The following is a 17849-nucleotide window of genomic DNA, read 5'->3' on the forward strand; positions in this document are numbered from 1 at the left end:
CTTAATTTGTTCTGGAGGTCCGTTCTTAACCTGAGGTACCACTTTAGCTAATGGAGCCTCCCGCTGCCACTGCCACACAATTTCTGTTCTCATCCTGAGGTAAAGTTCTTAACCCGTGGTACTACTTCCCGAAGTGTTTGTAACCTGAGGTGTTTGTAACCTGAGGTACCACTGTATATTGTTTGGAAAATGCCAGCTCTTTAATTGCCCCTCTTTTGTCGCCCAAAGACTAGGAGAAAAAGTTCTAGTAATTTATTTATATCCAAATCCAAAGATCTTTAACCTGGGAGAAATCTACTGCTGCGCTAAACAAAGAAAACAAGATTTGATGATGGTTATACCAGAGTGCACTCTTACGTATGGATTATAAACAGGATTAAATATTCTGTGGTCCCCACACTGAACGTGTGTGCCTTCTTACCTTCCAAGGTCAGACTACAGTTTCCAGCCGACATTGGGGGTGCCCGGAACGTGTGCCGTCACACAGCTGGGAACACATTAGACCAGGCATAGGCAAACTTGGCCCTCCAGATCTTTTGGCACTACAACTCCCATCATCCCAAGCTAACAGGACCAGAGGTCAGGGATGATGGGGATTGTAATCTCAAAACATCTGGAGGGCCGGGTTTGCCTATGCCTGCATTAGACCAATGCTCCACCATCTGCACTGTTTCTTTCCTGCTTTCAGATAATTTTACTCAGCCCTATCAGGATTATGGCTTTATCCTGTACAAGGCTTTGGTCTTCTGCAGCTTTAAGACCACCTCCTCCTCAATTACATTCTCTGATCTACTTCTCTTAAATACAAATACTTCTCTATCAAATACATGTTCATGATTATCCCATCTACATGCTAAATTTGGACAACAAGGGCACAGAGAGAAACATCTTTCGTGCTTGTACCTCTGTTGTACGTTCCCTTTTCCCTAGAGAATCAACAAAGCAGGAACTTGCCTTGAATGCCTTTTGAAAATATATGCGAGGTCATTTCTATTTACATTGGCTTTTGATAACCAGGAATAAGCTTTTAATTGGATCTGAGGCTCTGGCAAATGAATATGAAATAAATATGTATTTTGAAGGCAAGTTCACAGACTTCATAGCTGCAGGATTAAGTCACGATATGTATGCGTGCAACTACTTTCAGAGATAAAATGCTACAAATAGATTGCCAAAATTCAAAGCACAATGTTTTCCAGTACACTTAAGTTCACACATTCAGCTGCAAGTCACCAAACGGTTGTTGCTCTTGTTGTTTGTACTTGTTAGTTGCTTTCTCACAGGGTGACCCAAAGCAACTACATTAAAATCAATTTTAAAAAATTAGAAAATTCTCCAGTAGCACCTTAGAGACCGACTAAGTTTGTTCTGGGTATAAGCTTTCGTGTGCATGCACACTTCTTCAGACGAAAGCTTATACCCAGAGCAAACTTAGTTGGTCTCTAAGGCGCTATTGGACAATTTTCTATTTTTAAAATTTATTTTGACTGCATCAGACCAACACGGCTACCTGCCTGAATCTAGTATATTAAAATCAGTTAAGAACCAATTAAAAAAAACCCCACAAATATATCTAAATAGGTAAAAGGCAGGACTTACAGATCCTACACCACCAAAAGAGGCCATGATGCCACCATTCAAATTAAGGGCCAAAAACCCAGGGCAAGAGAAAAAAGAGAGCATTTCACCAATGGGAGGCCACCACTGAAAAGGCCGAATATTGTGTTGACATCCTATGAACACCTTGAGAAGGGAGCACAGGGAGAAGGGCCTCAGATTATATTGCAGGGGGAAATGTTGAATGGTACATGAGAAATTAAGCAACAGATATATACTCATCAACAAGCGTTAGAGCTTTCTGATGCACATTCTTGATGCTACTCCAATACAGTGGTACCTTGGGTCAAGTACCTAATTCGTTCCGGAGGTCCATTCTTAACCTGAAACTGTTCTTAACCTGAAGCACCACTTTAGCTAATGGGGCCTTCTGCTGCCGCCGTGCTGCTGGAGCCTGATTTCTGTTCTGGGTTAGTGGAGTCTGTAACCTGAAGCATCTGTAACCTAAAGCATATGTAACCCGAGGTACCACTGTAATACAGTAACATGGAAACAACAGTAATCACATCAAATTAACAGCAATACACAGTCAATTTACATAGTAGCAAAGGGGCATGAGGACAGTCCAAACAACACATTATTAGTTGTTGTTTTTAAAAAGTCCAATAGAAAAAGAACAGGCCCACCAGGAAACTGAAAAATGGGGAGTGAAATACAGTGGTACCTCTGGTTGCGAACGGGATCCGTTCCGGAGGCCCGTTCGCAACATGAGCAGAACGCAACCCTCAGTGGCGCATCTACGCATGCGCGGGTTAAGATTCGCCACTTCTGAGCATGAGTGTGACGTCATTTTGCGCGTCTGCGCATGCACGAGCGTCGATGCCCAGAAGTAACCCTTTCCAGTACTTCTAGGTCGCCGCAGGACGCAACCTGAAAGAATGTATCATGAAGCAAACGTAACACGAGGTATGACTGTACAGTTCTCGAGGGAGGCCATTCCAGAGCCTCGTAGCTGGAGCAGTGAATGCCTGCTTACCAACTTAACCTCAGACAGAGACAGGACATGCAGCAGAGCCCCTTCTGAAGGTTTCATTGATGGACAGTCTGATATGGAAACCAGTGGTCCTGTAGCTACCTGGGCCCAAGCCATTTAGGAATTTTACACTGGACTCTGAAAAAACACACCAGGGAACAGTATAGCTGGAAGAGTACAGTGGTACCTCAAGTTACATACGCTTCAGGTTACATACGCTTCAGGTTACCTGAAATAGTACCTCAGGTTAAGAACTTTGCTTCAGGATGAGAACAGAAATCGTGCTCCGGCAGCGTGGCAGCAGCAGGAGGCCCCATTAGCTAAAGTGGTGCTTCAGGTTAAGAACAGTTTCAGGTTAAGAACGGACCTCCGGAACGAATTAAGTACTTAACCCAAGGTACCACTGTATTTGTAGCTCAGTTGTATGAACAATTAACATCGATACCTTCTCACTGAAGTCAATGGCCATCATACAGAAGGCTATGGGCTTGCATGGTTCCAACTAAAAAGGCAGAGATCTGAAAACAGGTCATGGCCTTCCCACAATTGTCAATGGAAACTTGCTATGCTAACCGTCTGTATTTCATAAATAGGGAAAAAATGAACAACCAACCTCAGATCAGAGCGCCTGGGGAAAAGCTTCTTCTTGCCACTGAAATAGACTTCAAACTCGTCCACCTTTAACCGGTGTGCATAATCGATATATGCAGATACTTCCTGGCCACGTAAATTATGATCCCGAATGAAGATTATGGACTGGGAATGGGGGGGAAAGAGGAAGGGGATAGAAAAGTATGATTAAAATAAAGTGTCCAAACAAGAAAGACTTTTGCTATTCATACTGATTATTTGCTTTTGAGGACATGTACTATATTTCATGCTGTACTTTTCCAACCAAGTCCAAGGTGGTATTATTATTATTATTATTATTATTATTATTATTATTATTATTATTATAAATTTGTATACTGCCCTTCCTCCGAAGATCCCAGGGCAGTTTGCAACAGAGTGTATGTTTACTCCAAAGTAAGTCCCATTGAGTTCAGTAGGGCTTACTCCCAGAGATAGCATGTTAGATTGCATTTTGCATTTGCAAAGAGTTATGCAAATATCAGTGTGTTTGTTCTTGCAGAAACGTGTTCCTCTGCTTTAGACAGAGAGAAAGATCACTCAAGGCCAAAGAGTGAATTCATGGAAAAGTCCTGGACCCAGCTTGCACTGCCTTTGCACTAAGCTGGTCTGGCTTTCATACAAGTGTATCCCAGAAAACACCTATAGTATCTAACAAATAGTAGACTGACCTTGGAGACCCACTGTTAGAATGAGCCCCAAATTAATCAGTGAAGTAATATTTTACATTCTGCTCCAGCCTGTTTCCTACTTAGTTCATTATTTTCCATACATTGTCTTTCCATCTTTACAAAAGGAAGCCAATACAAAAGGAAGCCAGCCTGGACACTGAGGTCCAGCGCCGAGGGCCTTCTGGTGGTTCCCTCGCTGCGAGAAGCCAAGTTACAGGAATCCAGGCAGAGGGCCTTCTCGGTAGTGGCACCCGCCCTGTGGAACGCCCTCCCACCAGATGTCAAAGAGAAAAACAACTACCAGACTTTTAGAAGATATCTGAAGGCAGCCCTGTTTAGGAAAGCTTTTAATGTTTAATAGATTGTTGTATTTTAATATTCTGTTGAAAGCTGCCCAGAGTGGCTGGGGAAACCCAGCCAGATGGGTGGGGTATAAATAAATTATTATTATTATTATTATTATTATTATTATTATTATTATTATTATGTTTCCAAATGTATTTTTATTATGAAAGAGTGGCAGCTTTCGTGTACCTTTGTTTAACAAACATACATTGTACACGGCATCTTGCAAAGATATACAGGCAACAGAGATATGTCCTTAGTCCAATAGCGGGGAAACAACGAATTACCTGGTAGCTACTTGCAACTTGAAATTGCCCGGAGACAACCAGAGGGGGACTCAAGAGCCTTTGGCTCACAGCCTATGCTTGAATCTTACCCTTAAACAGAAACCATTGGGCAAGTTCAGTCAGGTTTTGATTGAATTGTCGTCAAATATTGAGCCAGCCCTTTGAAGGATAGAGCATCCTGCTCTGGGTTGCAAGAAGTTCTGTGGCTTCTGTCCATTTTTGTGCTGAACAAGATCCAGTAAACGAAGCTGAAGACTTGGAATAAGTGGATTTCACTTTGCTCTGTGAGTGTGGTCTTTTGTTTCTGGAAGGACCTCATCTCCTTTCATTTAACTTTTCCTTGCCCTGAGGCTGTCACAGGGGAAGGTGTGACCTGAGCTCTAATTACCTATTTGAATTTGCTAGGAAATTGCAGCTGCCTGAAGAGAAAATAGCCTTGAAGCTGCTTTTAGAGAGAGAATATCTGAGTTACTTGGGGGTGGGGCACTTTAGAAATGCTAAGAGACTATCTAATATAGGGGTCAGCAAATCTTTTCAGCAGGGGGCCGGTCCACTGTCCCTCAGACCTTGTGGGGGGGCGGACTATATTTTGAAGAAAAGAAAGAACAAATTCCTATGCCCCACAAACAACTCAGAGATGCATTTTAAATAAAAGAACATTCAACTCATGTAAAAACACGCTGATTCCCGGACTGTCCGTGGGCTGCATTTAGAAGCCGACTGTGCTGGATCCGGCCCCCGGGCCTTAGTTTGCCTACCCATGATCTAATAATACACATATTCATGGACTGAGCAGTGACAGTAAGAATAAGTTCCTGTCTTGGGTCCTGGGGAAGAGAAAGTACATGTGGTACAGACATTCCCTGGCAAAATCTGAATATTTTTGTTTGTATTCTAAATAGGTGACAATTGGGCAAAAATGTTTCTGTTGCATCTTTGGTTGGTATGAATAGGGAGCAGGATACTCTTGTATCTATGTTGCTGCTACATATCTATGCTGCTGCTACTGTGCCTTGGGAGCCAATACTGACTAAAAATATTGGTTTGTCATTTCTCTCAAGAAGCAGGCGTCTTTTAATTTCGTGACTGCTGTCACCATCTGCAGTGATCATGGAGCCCAAGAAAGTAAAATCTCTCACTGCCTCCATTTCTTCCCCTTCTATTTGCCAGGAGGTGATGGGCCCAGTGGCCATGATCTTAGTTTTTTTGATGTTGAGCTTCAGACCATATTTTGAGCATAGGAGCTCCAAAACAGGCATGGAGGAGTGTTCTTTAGAATTGGGTACATGTCAAAACTAGGAACAGGATCCTGGTGGCAGAAGCAGGAACCCTGGAGTTGTGTTTTTATATGGAGGCATGTGAAACTGGTGTGGCGGAGACAACAACTAATTCTGAGGAGGGAATGCAGCACAATAATTGCATGTTCTGAGAAAGCTGAAAGTCACTCTCTTTGGCTCTTGGAGTAAAACAAACATTTGCCATTTCCACACATCAGGGAGATCAGTAGGATTTGGAGGATGGGAAGAATGTGAGCAGGGAAGCCATGATACCACCATTAAAATAATGGTGCATATGTGGCTAGGGCATTTACCACTGTAAATATCACAGACTGGAAAGACCAGAAGGAGTCTATTAAAAGGGGGGGGGGTGCCTCAGAGTCAAAACTCAGCAATGTATTTTCCTCTCCAACCACTGCTGAGAAAAAGCCTCAGAAGAGGAAAAGTTGAGCTGTGATAAAAGAATTTCTACTCCTAGCAGAAAAATATTTCCTCTGAATGGCAAGAACTGTAATAAATGAGACATTGAAGCTGCGAGGATAAAAGACAGAAAGCTTGTTGTGAGTATATGAATAATTGCTTCATTTTTTTAAAAAAAGCAGAAGTAACAGATTAAAAGCAAACACCTTAAATTACATGGGATGTTCCAATGTTTAAAAAGTTGGCAAAGTGTACTCTGTCTTATGTTCAGTGTACAACATAAAGGACATCTTTCAACTCTCATCTGATTGTAAAATTAATTTCCTAAAGTAGGTGTTTTCACACAAATCTGCCATGTGAAAAATGACAAAAGCTACACAGCTCTACAGGGAAGCAGCCTGGATGTCTATCAGTGTCTCTTAAAAAAAAAAAAAAAAAAAAATCTTCAAACACTCTATCAAAAATATTTGAAAGGAAAAAAGAAATCCTGTGAAAAAGGTACAAAGGCTTCATTTTGCTTTTGATCCTGTATCACCTGTCAGCATTCAACTTCATTGTTCTTTTCGCCCCCTTTCAAAAAATTCATTTAGAAGCACTTTATAAGCACTTATAAAGCTTTCATTCATAAAACTTACAAGTGTGCTGGATGGATTCTCTTAAGATGTTCTATCGCTTTTCAGTTTTGCCACACCTTTCCGCCTCAGAGGAGATAGGTTTATAGGCAGTCTTTTCAACATCTCAGCCCTTAGCGTGACCAACAGCAGACAATGTGTTTCATACAGTACTGATAATTAAACAGTCAGTGCGAACGTCACAAGATGACTTTTAAGGGTGTGGGTGCAAAGCCATTTTGAGGTGATGGGATGCACAACCAGTTCAGTCTACATGGCACTTGCTCCCATCCCAAGCTCACCTCCAGCACTTTGCACACAAAGCACTTTGGCTCATTGCAACCTCTCTGCTCTGCCTTCAATACAAAATTCCCAGGGGGTCTTGAGATATCAGATAAAACATCACAACGAAACAAGAGAGCACACAGAAAAACAGCAGCACACAGTAAGTCAAAACAGTGGCGTAGCGTGGGGGGTGCAGGGGGCCCTGGCCGCACTGGGCGCAACATCTGGGGGTTAGGGTTAGGGGGCGCAAATCCATGGGTTTGGGGGCGCAAATTACTTGCCTTGCCCCGGGTGCTGACAACTCACGCTATGCCACTGAGTCGAAAGCATCACTAAAACAATAGAAGGCCACGTAAAAAATCACCAAGAGCTCAGGTATGTTAGACAGTTTCCACCTGGCACCTAAAAGCCATTCAAATTGGTTGTCTCATAAAGAAGGGAAGGGAGTTCTTTTCTGGCATCCTCTCATGCCAACTTAATAATAATAATAATAATAATAATTTTTATTTATACCCTGCCCTCCCCGGTCAGAGCTGTGCTCAGGGTGGCTAACACCAGTAAAATTACAGTAAAAACAGAATGGGGGGGGGGACAATTTAAAATACAGGTTAAAAAGTAATTTAAAATGCAGCCTCATTTTAAAAGTAGCCCATAGATCAAAACCATAAGGGGAAGGAAATAGAAGGGTCAGACTGACTCCAAACCAAAGGCCAGGTGGAACAGCTCTGTTTTGCAGGCCCTGCAGGGCCCTAGTCTCTTGTGACAGAGCGTTCCACCAAGTCGGGGCCAGTACTGAAAAGGCCCTGGCCCTAGTTGAGACCAATCTAAGCACCTTGCGACACCCAGACCTGGGCCTCTAAGAAGCAGCTTAATATCAGGGCAGCTTTAATGGGAATTAAGGGCTCTTTGAATATTTGGGGATCCTAGACTGTCTTAAGAGTCTTAAGAGTAACCATGAGTGGTGGTGGGGGTACGGTTGAGAGTTGGAATAGCCTTCTAAAAGTAAATAAATCAAGAATATGCAGTAGGAATAAAAACAGGATATTAACTCAGATTACACAATGTGTTTGTTTGTTTGTTTGTTTGTTTGTTTGTTTGTTTGTTTTTAAAGCCCTATCACACGTAACATTTATTAGTTTAAGGGTGAATAAAGACATACAAAAGAAAAATTGGGCAGGTGTTCCCTTTAAAATACAGGATAGAGAATTTCAAGTTTTTTTAGATCTGCAGTCAGAAATTTCCAAGAAATGGAAGGATTTATAGTTTTTAACAATATGCTATAAAAAAGAAAAAAAATACATTATTGATGTGGGACACTGTTTAAGTTGAATGTAGATTTTTGCCCAGGCAAAAGCGCAACAACTTTTAGATAATGATACTCCTGCTTCTTTCATATTTGATAAAATCTTTTATCATTTTTCTTTTTATGCTCCCCCCCCCTGCACTTTTTGAGGGGGATTAAAAATATATATATATAAAAGTTTTGTCACTCGGCGCCATGGGTTTAAACTCTCATAATAAAAGGATCAGATATAGAAGGATATATAGATATATATGAAAAGGTGGCTTTGATAATGCTGCAAGGCACCTAGATCAAATAAAAAGCGGGGGATAACTATTAGATAGTTTAAAATTGGGGAATGTTTTTCAGCATGTTCAGAAAAGAAGACGAGGCTGCATTGCTTTTCCAACCTTCCAACACCCCATGTGTTGCCATTTGCAAGAGGGAGAGGGGCACGGCTGGAGGGACATTGGCATGGTGCAACTGCAAAAACAATCTGATGCTCCAGATGCTGCAGCTGCACTGTGCTGAGCTTCCAGCTGTCTTGCCCCAATCTCCATAAAAGGCAGCGACACACAGTGTTTGGGAAGCTGGGAGAGCCATGTATCCCCACCCTCTCAGCTCCACTGTAGCTATTACTGCAAACAACAACAACAACCCACCTCCATATTGTATTTGGTATATGGATGAAGAATCCAGAAAGTCTGCTTGATTTAGGATCAGGTAACTTCACAAAAAATGGGACGTGGGTGGCACTGTGGGTTAAACCACAGAGCCTAGGACTTACTGATCAGAAGGTCAGCGGTTCGAATCCCCGTGACGGGGTGAGCTCCCGTTGCTCGGTCCCTGCTCCTGCCAACCTAGCAGTTCGAAAGCACGTCAAAGTGCAAGTAGATAAATAGGTACTGCTCCAGCGGGAAGGTAAATGGCGTTTCCGAGTGCTGCTCTGGTTCGCCAGAAGCGGCTTAGTCATGCTGGCCACATGACCCGGAAGCTGTATGCCAGCTCCTTCGGCCAATAAAGTGAGATGAGCACCGCAACCCCAGAGTCGGTCATGAATGGACCTAATGATCAGGGGGACTTTAACCTTTACTTAACTTCACAAACCTTGATGGCAGAAAGTGAGGAGGAATTAAACAACCTTTTAATGAGGGTGGAAGAGGAGAGCACAAAATATGCTCAACTTAAAAAAAAAAAAGATCATGGCCATTGGTCCCATCACCTCCTGGCAAATAGAAGGGGAAGAAATGGAGGCAGTGAGAGATTTTACTTTCTTGAGCTCCATGATCACTTCAAATGGTGACAGCAGTCACAAAATTAAAAGACGCCTGCTTCTTGGGAGAAAAGCAATGACAAACCTAGACAGCATCTTAAAAAGCAGAGACAAAGGTCCGTATAGTTAAAGCTATGGTTTTCCCAGTAGTGATGTATGGAAGTGAGAGCTGGACCATAAAGAAGGCTGATCACCGAAAAATTGATGCTTTTGAATTATGGTGCTGGAGGAGACTCTTGAGAGCCCCATGGACTGCAAGAAGATCAAACCTATCCATTCTTAAGGAAATCAGCCCTGAGTGCACACTGGAAGGAGCCTGAGGCTCCAATACTTTGGCCATCTCATGAGAAGAGAAGACTCCCTGGAAAAGACCCTGATGTTGGGAAAGATGGAGGGCACAAGGAGAAGGGGACGACAGAGGACGAGATGGTTGGACAGTGTTTTCCAAAGGGAAAGAATAGCACAATCTAGGCCTCCACACTACTGGGTTCATTTTGAACTGGAGAGTAGAGACTCACACCAATCCTCTACTGTGCTATGTCACTCATGCCTTGACTGACTGTATAAGCCAGTGTGTAGTTAGTTATGTGAGAAAGTTTTGCTCCTTTGAGGCCTATACCATTTATAGGCAAACTAAGGCCCGGGGACCGGATGCGGCCCAATTGCCTTCTCAATCCAGCCCATGGACGGTCTGGGAATCAGCGTGTTTTTACATGAGTAGAATGTGTCCTTTTATTTAAAATGCATCTCTGGGTAATTTGTGGGGCATAGGAGTTTGTTCCTTTTTTCTTCTTCAGTCTACCCCCCCCCCCCAAGGTCTGAGGGACAAGGGACCGGCCCGCTGCTGAAAAAGTTTGCTGACCCCTGGTCTACACAATAGCAAACAGTCCTCCATGAGAAATCCTATTTTGGTGCACGTATTCAAGTGGAAAAGCGGGATGGAAGAAAATCTGGGGTGGTGGGGAAATCGAAGCCTCAGCCATGCCACCTGGTGAAAGAGTCTTCAATGGGGGGGGGGGAGTTGAAGAGGTGCCAAATAAAAGGTAAGAGACTGGAAAGCAAAAGGGAGACAATATTTAGGAGTCAATTATTAACTCATTGAGGAAGCTTACTTTTTTAAAAAAAAAACCCCACACACAACCCACCAAAACACCGACAGCTTTGCAGGTGCTGGCCCAAGGCCCTGAAACAACAATTTGACTGAAAAGGAGAGGCTTAAAATACATTACAAGTTAAAATAAATTCTTAATGACAGACCATTTATTTTTTCTTGAATACTGTTTGGCCTAATTTGTCACCTGTGGATCAGGTTACATCTAGCAAAAATACCACCAGGCTATGGCAGCGAAGGAAGCAGACCTCACTTCCATATCTTTAAAACAGATGGCCTTAGCCGTTCTGCTCTGGAAAAAATGTTGAAACTGACGGATTTGCCCAGAAGAGGGATGAAAGCCGACTAGAATATTATCTCACGTTTCACGATGTTGCCTGCATGAAATACAAGGGTGCTGGCTTCAAGGAAAGGAAATTGTTAGCGGCTAATTTTTCAAAACACTTTTGCTGGGAGATTCATGCAAGACTGTCACCCCAATACAGTGATCTCTGCGTGGAAGCAGACTCTCATCTGCTCCTGTATAAATACTCCTCCCTCCCCAGTGAAATTTAATATGAAACCAACTTCCTTGGGCATCTAGAGCTGAAAGTTTAGCTACTGAAGCCCCCTTTCTGAAAGTGTTCATCACCTGTTTCTTCCTCCTGAACAGGCAATCAGTGACAAAGTGGACTGTCAGCATAGCAGGTGTACTGTATGCACACAGATTCTCATATACTATTGTGCATATGGAACCTGCGGCATTCGGAACAGATATCTGAAATACTCAGGGTCTTGGTTTTTTTCTTGCTAAAAAGAAGCAGGTTTCTCGAGCTCTGGCTTTTGTGAGTGGATTCCACCCCCCCTTTTTTTGCTCTTTAAAAAAAAAAAAGCAAGCTGCGAAATGAATAATGTTAAGGCTAAATAGTTGGAAAGCTTTTTCCTCTGCAGGACTTGTTCTATAGTGACCCCGGTGGTTCGGAAAAGTGAATAAAATCAGAACACCTTGTGAAATGTTTAGAGATTGCTAACTGCACCCCAACAAGTGACAGGATCAAAGGAATAGATGCTTGCTCCCTAGGCCATCGCTCCTGAGTTTTTGTGTCTTTTTTTAAAAAACAACAACACACCACATGCACAAATGTTCAGAGGCACACATGAAAAAACAATAATCAACCCCCCACCACCAACCACCCCCCTTCCTTCTGCATCTCAGAAGCAAGATTGCAGGGGAGACAGTGGCTGGCTGAGCAGCAGATGTCGCAGCTTTTAAGTCTTCAAAAGAAAAGCTTCTTCCCTGTACAGAAGAAGAACTGTTTTCCCTGTGTGTGCAACATGTGCTTTCCAGTCAACTATTATCCACAGTGTTCCACAGCTGCTGCTCTGACTGGAGGAAGCTCAGCAGACTGCGGATTTGCTTATCTGTGTAAACAGGGTGTTGGCTGCATTTGCAAGTAGTAATTCACAGTGAGAACAGGCTCCTGAGTGTGCGTTCCTGTATTCATTCAGATGGCATTAAAAACTGAAAAAGCTTTCTGTACTTTCCGTGCGCCACCAAAGAAGCATGGACAGTAGGCAGGCAGGACTAAGCAGTAAGAACAGTCAGAGGGGAGCTGGGAGTTGGGCTAAAAAGTCAGAGCCAAGGGACTTAAGCATGAGCCCAGCGAGCCCTACTGGCTTGGGGCTGGGGCTGGTCAGAAGACCCTCCAAGTGTCCCTATTTTCCAGGAACAGTCCTGGATTTACAGAAGCTGCCCCGGTTTCTGTTTTAAACCTGGAATGCTCCACTTTTCTTAAAGACGCCCCTATTTGCATCGGAGAAATGTTGGAGGGTATGGTGCTCTCAGGTGAGGAAGAAGAAGAGGAGGACATGGAGGGTGCCGTTGGTGTGGAGCAGGCTGATAAAGAAGAAGGGTCTCTCCACTCCTTCATCTTTAGTGGCTGGGGGAGCAGAGACAGTCCCACTGGCTCCCTGTACTGCCCCATCCACAGAGCAGAGAGATTCTGTAGCAACAGGAGAGGGCTGGGAGGGGAGGATGGACGGCTGGAAGAGGAGGAGCAGCCCAGGGGACTATCTTCCATCCAACTGTCAAGAACTAGGTGCCCCCTTTGCCATGGGTAACAGACCCACAGTCCTTGCCTCCAAGCCCAGTTATTTCTTACCACAATGAGAGTAAAAGGAATCGGGTAGGCGAAACACATGCTGCACCCTCTCTCTCTCTCAGCGGTACAGCAGTTCTCTGGACTATAACCCAGGAAAGTCTAGTAGGTGAGGTATGGCTGTGATTAAGAGAAGTGATTAAGACCTGATGGTGTGGTCCCAGTGCAGTGTCTTCTGAAGAGTTTGTGGGTATGCTCCTGAATGTTTAAGCTGCAATGCGAAAATTATCCTTAAGCCACATGATCAGTGCCGTCAATTTGCTTTTCCTAAAGCCAGTCTAAAGACTGTTAAAGATATGGTTTAAATAAAAAGAAAGAAAGATTGGCTACCATCTGATGTGTAAAACTTCTGAATGATCTTTTCTACCTGCTCCAAACAAGAGCTTCTTTGACTTTGCTATTTTCTTTTAACATTTTATGTCTTTCTGCTCCAGGTATCTTCAGGTGGCAAAACATCACTTGAGTTTGCAATATTCTTCCTTTTTGCAGTGGACTCCCACGTCAGAGCACACTTAGCCAAATACATTGAAGAAGAAAAAAATCCAGCGAACTTGGCTGAGCAGATGTTGACGCTCTCCTTTGATTTCCAACGATGTTTTAATAACAGCTCTCTGCATCAGCAAATAGGTTCTCTTTGGTTCATTCAGCCCAAGAGCCTTGTACCCTTATGTCACCTGTTTCTAGGAAATCAAGGAATGTCCTACGTGAAGCTGTAGGCAGTATTCCCATCATTAAGACTGGGTTAAAGACAGGAGAGAAAGATTTCCTAGAGGATTTTTACTAATGAAGTAGGACGGTGTTTTTTGAGATGGTATTAACTGGTATGGAGCACTGACACCTCTTTTCTTGCTGCCATCTCACCCATGGCACTTTATCAATATATGAGAACTGGTACCTCATTTAAAAAAAGTTTCTAAGATTAAAAAAAACTTGAAGCCAGGACTGAGAAGGGGCATGAAACAGGCAAGACATATTGGTATCAACCACAGAGTGACATGGATGCTGATTTTGGTGTTTGATTGGAAGAAGCTATGTCGATATTTAGCAGTCAGCCTGCAACTTATGCACATTTAACTTGTGAGCACTACGTTTTATGCACAAGGAAGTGGGCATCCAGGGGGGAAAAAAGCTTTGGCAACCCCACCCATCATTGCACCCAATGTGTTTTGACTTCAGGCACAATCTCTGGAAGGGAGCCCCTGCATAAGTTGTGGCCTTACTGTGTAGTCATCATGGATGGCAGTTGGTCAAAGCAGCAATGCTTACAGAATAATCTGCAGGAAGAGGACCTGGTGGCAACTTGGCAGTGCTGGTTGGAGAAGACTTGATGAGCAAAACATGTCCAGATCTGGCAAAACTGGATTCCATGTTCTCTCTTTGGTGATCCCTCATAGCCAAGTAAGATTGTCTTCTATATACACAGTTTTAACACTGAGTCCGTAAGTGATTGTGGAGGCCAATTCTGGATCCACGCATCCTTTCAGTGGGGACATTGGTTCCCGGGTGGGAGTTGATCATGGTGAGGGTTTGCCAAGCATGCCTTCCTCTTAGCGTTTCCCCCCCTTTTGTCCCGAGTTTGAGTGTCTTCAAATCCATGACACCTTTGGCTGTTCTCCAATTGGAGCGCTTGCAGGCCAGTGTTTCCCAGTTGTCGGTGTTTACACTACATTTTTAAAGATTTCCCTTGAGATAGTCTTTAAACCTCTTTTGTTGACCACCAGCATTACACTTTCCATTTTTAAGTTCGGAATAAGTAGTTGCTTTGGAAGACGATCATCAGGCATGACCAGTACAACAAAGTGGATGTTGAAGAATCATTGCTTCAACACTGGTGATCTTTGCTTCTTCCAGTACACTGGTATTAGTTTGCCTGTCTTCCCATGTGATGTGTAAAATTTTTCGGAGACACCGTTGATGGATAATGCCTGGAGCTTTGGGATCATATCACAGCAATGTGAGAAGATGGCTCAAGGATAGGTTTCAATTCTGGTTTCAGGTCCTGGTCCAATTCTGAGGAAGGTTAATGGTTCAGCTGCATGCCTGCCTCTGAATACCACTTTACCCTTTTTGGAGCCACATGGTAGCCATCAGGGAACTGGATTATGGCATTATACAAACAGAAAAACCTAACTGGTTAATTTGCCATAATGTGCAATTTGAAGCAAGGAATAATTGCATTAAACAGATGTGATATACATAGGGTGGAAATAAAGGAAGGGGGGGGGGAGAGAAACACTATCTTTCAAAATGAAAGATATTCCAAATTCTTCAACAACCTTTCTATACCATTTGCAGAACACACACACACACACACACACACACTAAAACCCCAACCCCCAAAGCATGAAGGCAACATCTGCCCATCATCTTCAGAAGTTCTTTGGAGTAATTGCTTAAATTATCTTTGTTAATGTATTTCCTCCTTGTTAATAGAAACGAGCAACTCATATTGATATGCTTTGGTTAATAAAAGTTTTCCTGTTTGAGGCTTTGCAATTAAAGAACAAACATCCTCTTTCCAAGAATTTGAAGAAAACTTCCAAACATCTGCAAACGTTGTTTAAGGTTTTTCAGAGATCTTTCATATGTGGATTTCACCAGAGGCAGCAGCTGCTGCCAAATAGAGGCTGAGTCGGTGAGGTAAGCATGTACTTGCCAGCACTGTTGAGTGGCACCTGAAGAGGCAGGACTTGAGCCAGCAAAGACGAGTGATGCTACCCACCTGTGTACACTGCTATGGGCCTCTGCAAAGGCACAGTATGGCAGAACCTACACTGTGCAAAGAGTCCAAAACACAGCAAAGCTCGAAAGCTGTGGATCAGGCATTGATTCTCTACTAACCATACCAACAAGGGGCCTCTAGATAGGTAGGACAAACATGGATGCTAAGCCAGCAGACCAGAATCTCATGTGACCAGAGGCAACCAATCCTATGCCCCGTAGCTTTATATATAGCTCGGTCTGGACAGTTCATGAAAGGTGAGCACTAGGGCCCTGGTCCTTCAGATGGGTTGACCATCTCCTCAATCTAAGCACTTGATGCTTCTCCAGCTAGAGAGACATCCAGGCATTTGGTTGGCCACTGTGAAAACAGAGTGTTAGACCACATGGCCCTGTGTCCTGGTTGGGCAGGACTCCTCTGATGTTCCCAAATCCCTGCCTGAAATGGAAGTTCGTGGCCAGTCAGTGTAGACAATATTAAGCTAGTGAGACCAATAGTTTGACTCAGTAGAAGGTGGTCTGCTGGCAGTTGCTAGCAGATAGTATTTCCATGGGCCCTCTCCTCCCACAGCTGCTGATTGGTGGGAGTCCTCGGGCATTGCATTATGTATCTCAGCAGAGGTGGCTGCTGTTCTTCAGTAGCATCCAAAAGTACATTGATTGTCCAGTTACTGACTATATATGCAGAGGAAGCCTGGAAAATGGGGCATAAAGGTCATGCTTGGAGAGCGAAACTGTGCAAGAGCTACCCAAGTGTTAGTCAAGAGAGATTTTCCCCTTTGGAGCAGCACAGAATGCACACTAGATCTGCATCACACCAATTCTGCTTTTAAGGGAATAATAATAATTATTATTATTATTATTATTATTATTATTATTATTATTTATTTATACCCTGCCCATCTGGCTGAGTCTCCCCAGCCACTCTGGGTGGCTCCCAATCACGTGTTAAAAACAGGACAGCATTAAATATTAAAAACGTCCCTGAACAGAGCTGCCTTCAGATGTCTTTTAAAGATAAGATAGCTGCTTATTTCCTTCACTTCTGAAGGGAGGGTGTTCCACAGGGTGGGTGCCACTACCGAGAAGGCCCTCTCTCTGGTTCCCTGTAACCTCACTTCTCACAATGAAGGAACCGCCAGAAGGCCCTCGGAGCTGGACGTCAGTGTCCGGGCTGAACGATGGGGGTGGAGACGCTCCTTCAGGTATACAGGACCGAGGCCGTTTAGGGCTTTAAAGGTCAGCACCAACACTTTGAATTGTGCTCGTAAACGTACTGGGAGCCAATGCAGATATCTCAGAACTGGTGTTATATGGTCCCGGCAGCCACTCCCAGTTACCAGTCTAGCTGCTGCATTCTGGATTAATTGCAGTTTCCGGGTCACCTTCAAAGGTAGCCCCACGTAGAGTGTGTTGCAGTAGTCCAAGCGGCACAAGGCACAATCCCCTTTGATGTCAATGGGAGTGAAGGAAGAGTAATAGTGTATTGAATGGCTGCCATCATTTGCACTTCAACCAGTTATACAGCTGTTGCCATGTTTGAGCCAGGGTTCTAAATGATGCTAAAAGATGATCCTTCCTCCTAATTTGGGGCCCTGTGCAAAGTATGCCACCATTAATACATTTTCCAATACAAGTTGTTGTTTGATTGTGTGCCTTAACTGCATACTATTGTGTGTTTTAAGCCTGTTATGAGCCAAAAATATAATCACATGCAAATTGCATTAAAAAAGTTGAAACACACAGCAATAATAGCTGAGAATGTGGATGCTGCAGCTAATCAAAAATTAGCTGCTGCAGCCACCCGGAAGCCTGCTTGGGAGAGAGGGGACCCCATATGAATCCACAAAGCCTTCAGGCAACCACTGGACCAGGTGGGTAGCTTTCAGAATCCCTAAGAGAGGCTCCCTCTTGTGTCTTCCCCACCTCTGAATGGGCTAAACAAGCTTCAGTTGAGTAGCAAGATACGTTCCAGCACCAAGCCAATTGGCAGACCAATTCTGCGCTACAAAGATGCCTGAAAACTTGACATGAAGGCTGGCAACATCAAGTCTGCCATGTGGGAATAAATTATTATTATTATGTGTAATAGACTATTGTATTTTAATATTCTGGGGAAACCCAGCTAGATGGGCGGGGTATAAATAATATTATATTATTATTATTATTATTATTATTATTATTATTATTATTATTATTATTATTGGG

The 17849-nt window shown here is 43.4% G+C and overlaps 1 protein-coding gene across 3 annotated transcripts in view; it reads right to left on the reverse strand.

Moving 5' to 3' along the window:
• Window positions 1-17849, reverse strand: part of CFAP299 (cilia and flagella associated protein 299) — a 338532-nt gene that overhangs the window by 49129 nt on the left and 271554 nt on the right. For all 3 annotated transcript variants that reach the window (XM_083756952.1, XM_083756950.1, XM_083756951.1), the window contains exon 4: window positions 3204-3346. In XM_083756952.1, the coding sequence (XP_083613078.1) occupies window positions 3204-3346 (143 nt within the window). The remainder of the gene's footprint in view (window positions 1-3203; window positions 3347-17849) is intronic.

The sequence above is a fragment of the Podarcis gaigeae genome, assembly GCF_964106915.1.
Source record: "Podarcis gaigeae genome assembly, chromosome: 9".
Taxonomy (NCBI): Eukaryota; Metazoa; Chordata; class Lepidosauria; order Squamata; family Lacertidae; genus Podarcis; species Podarcis gaigeae.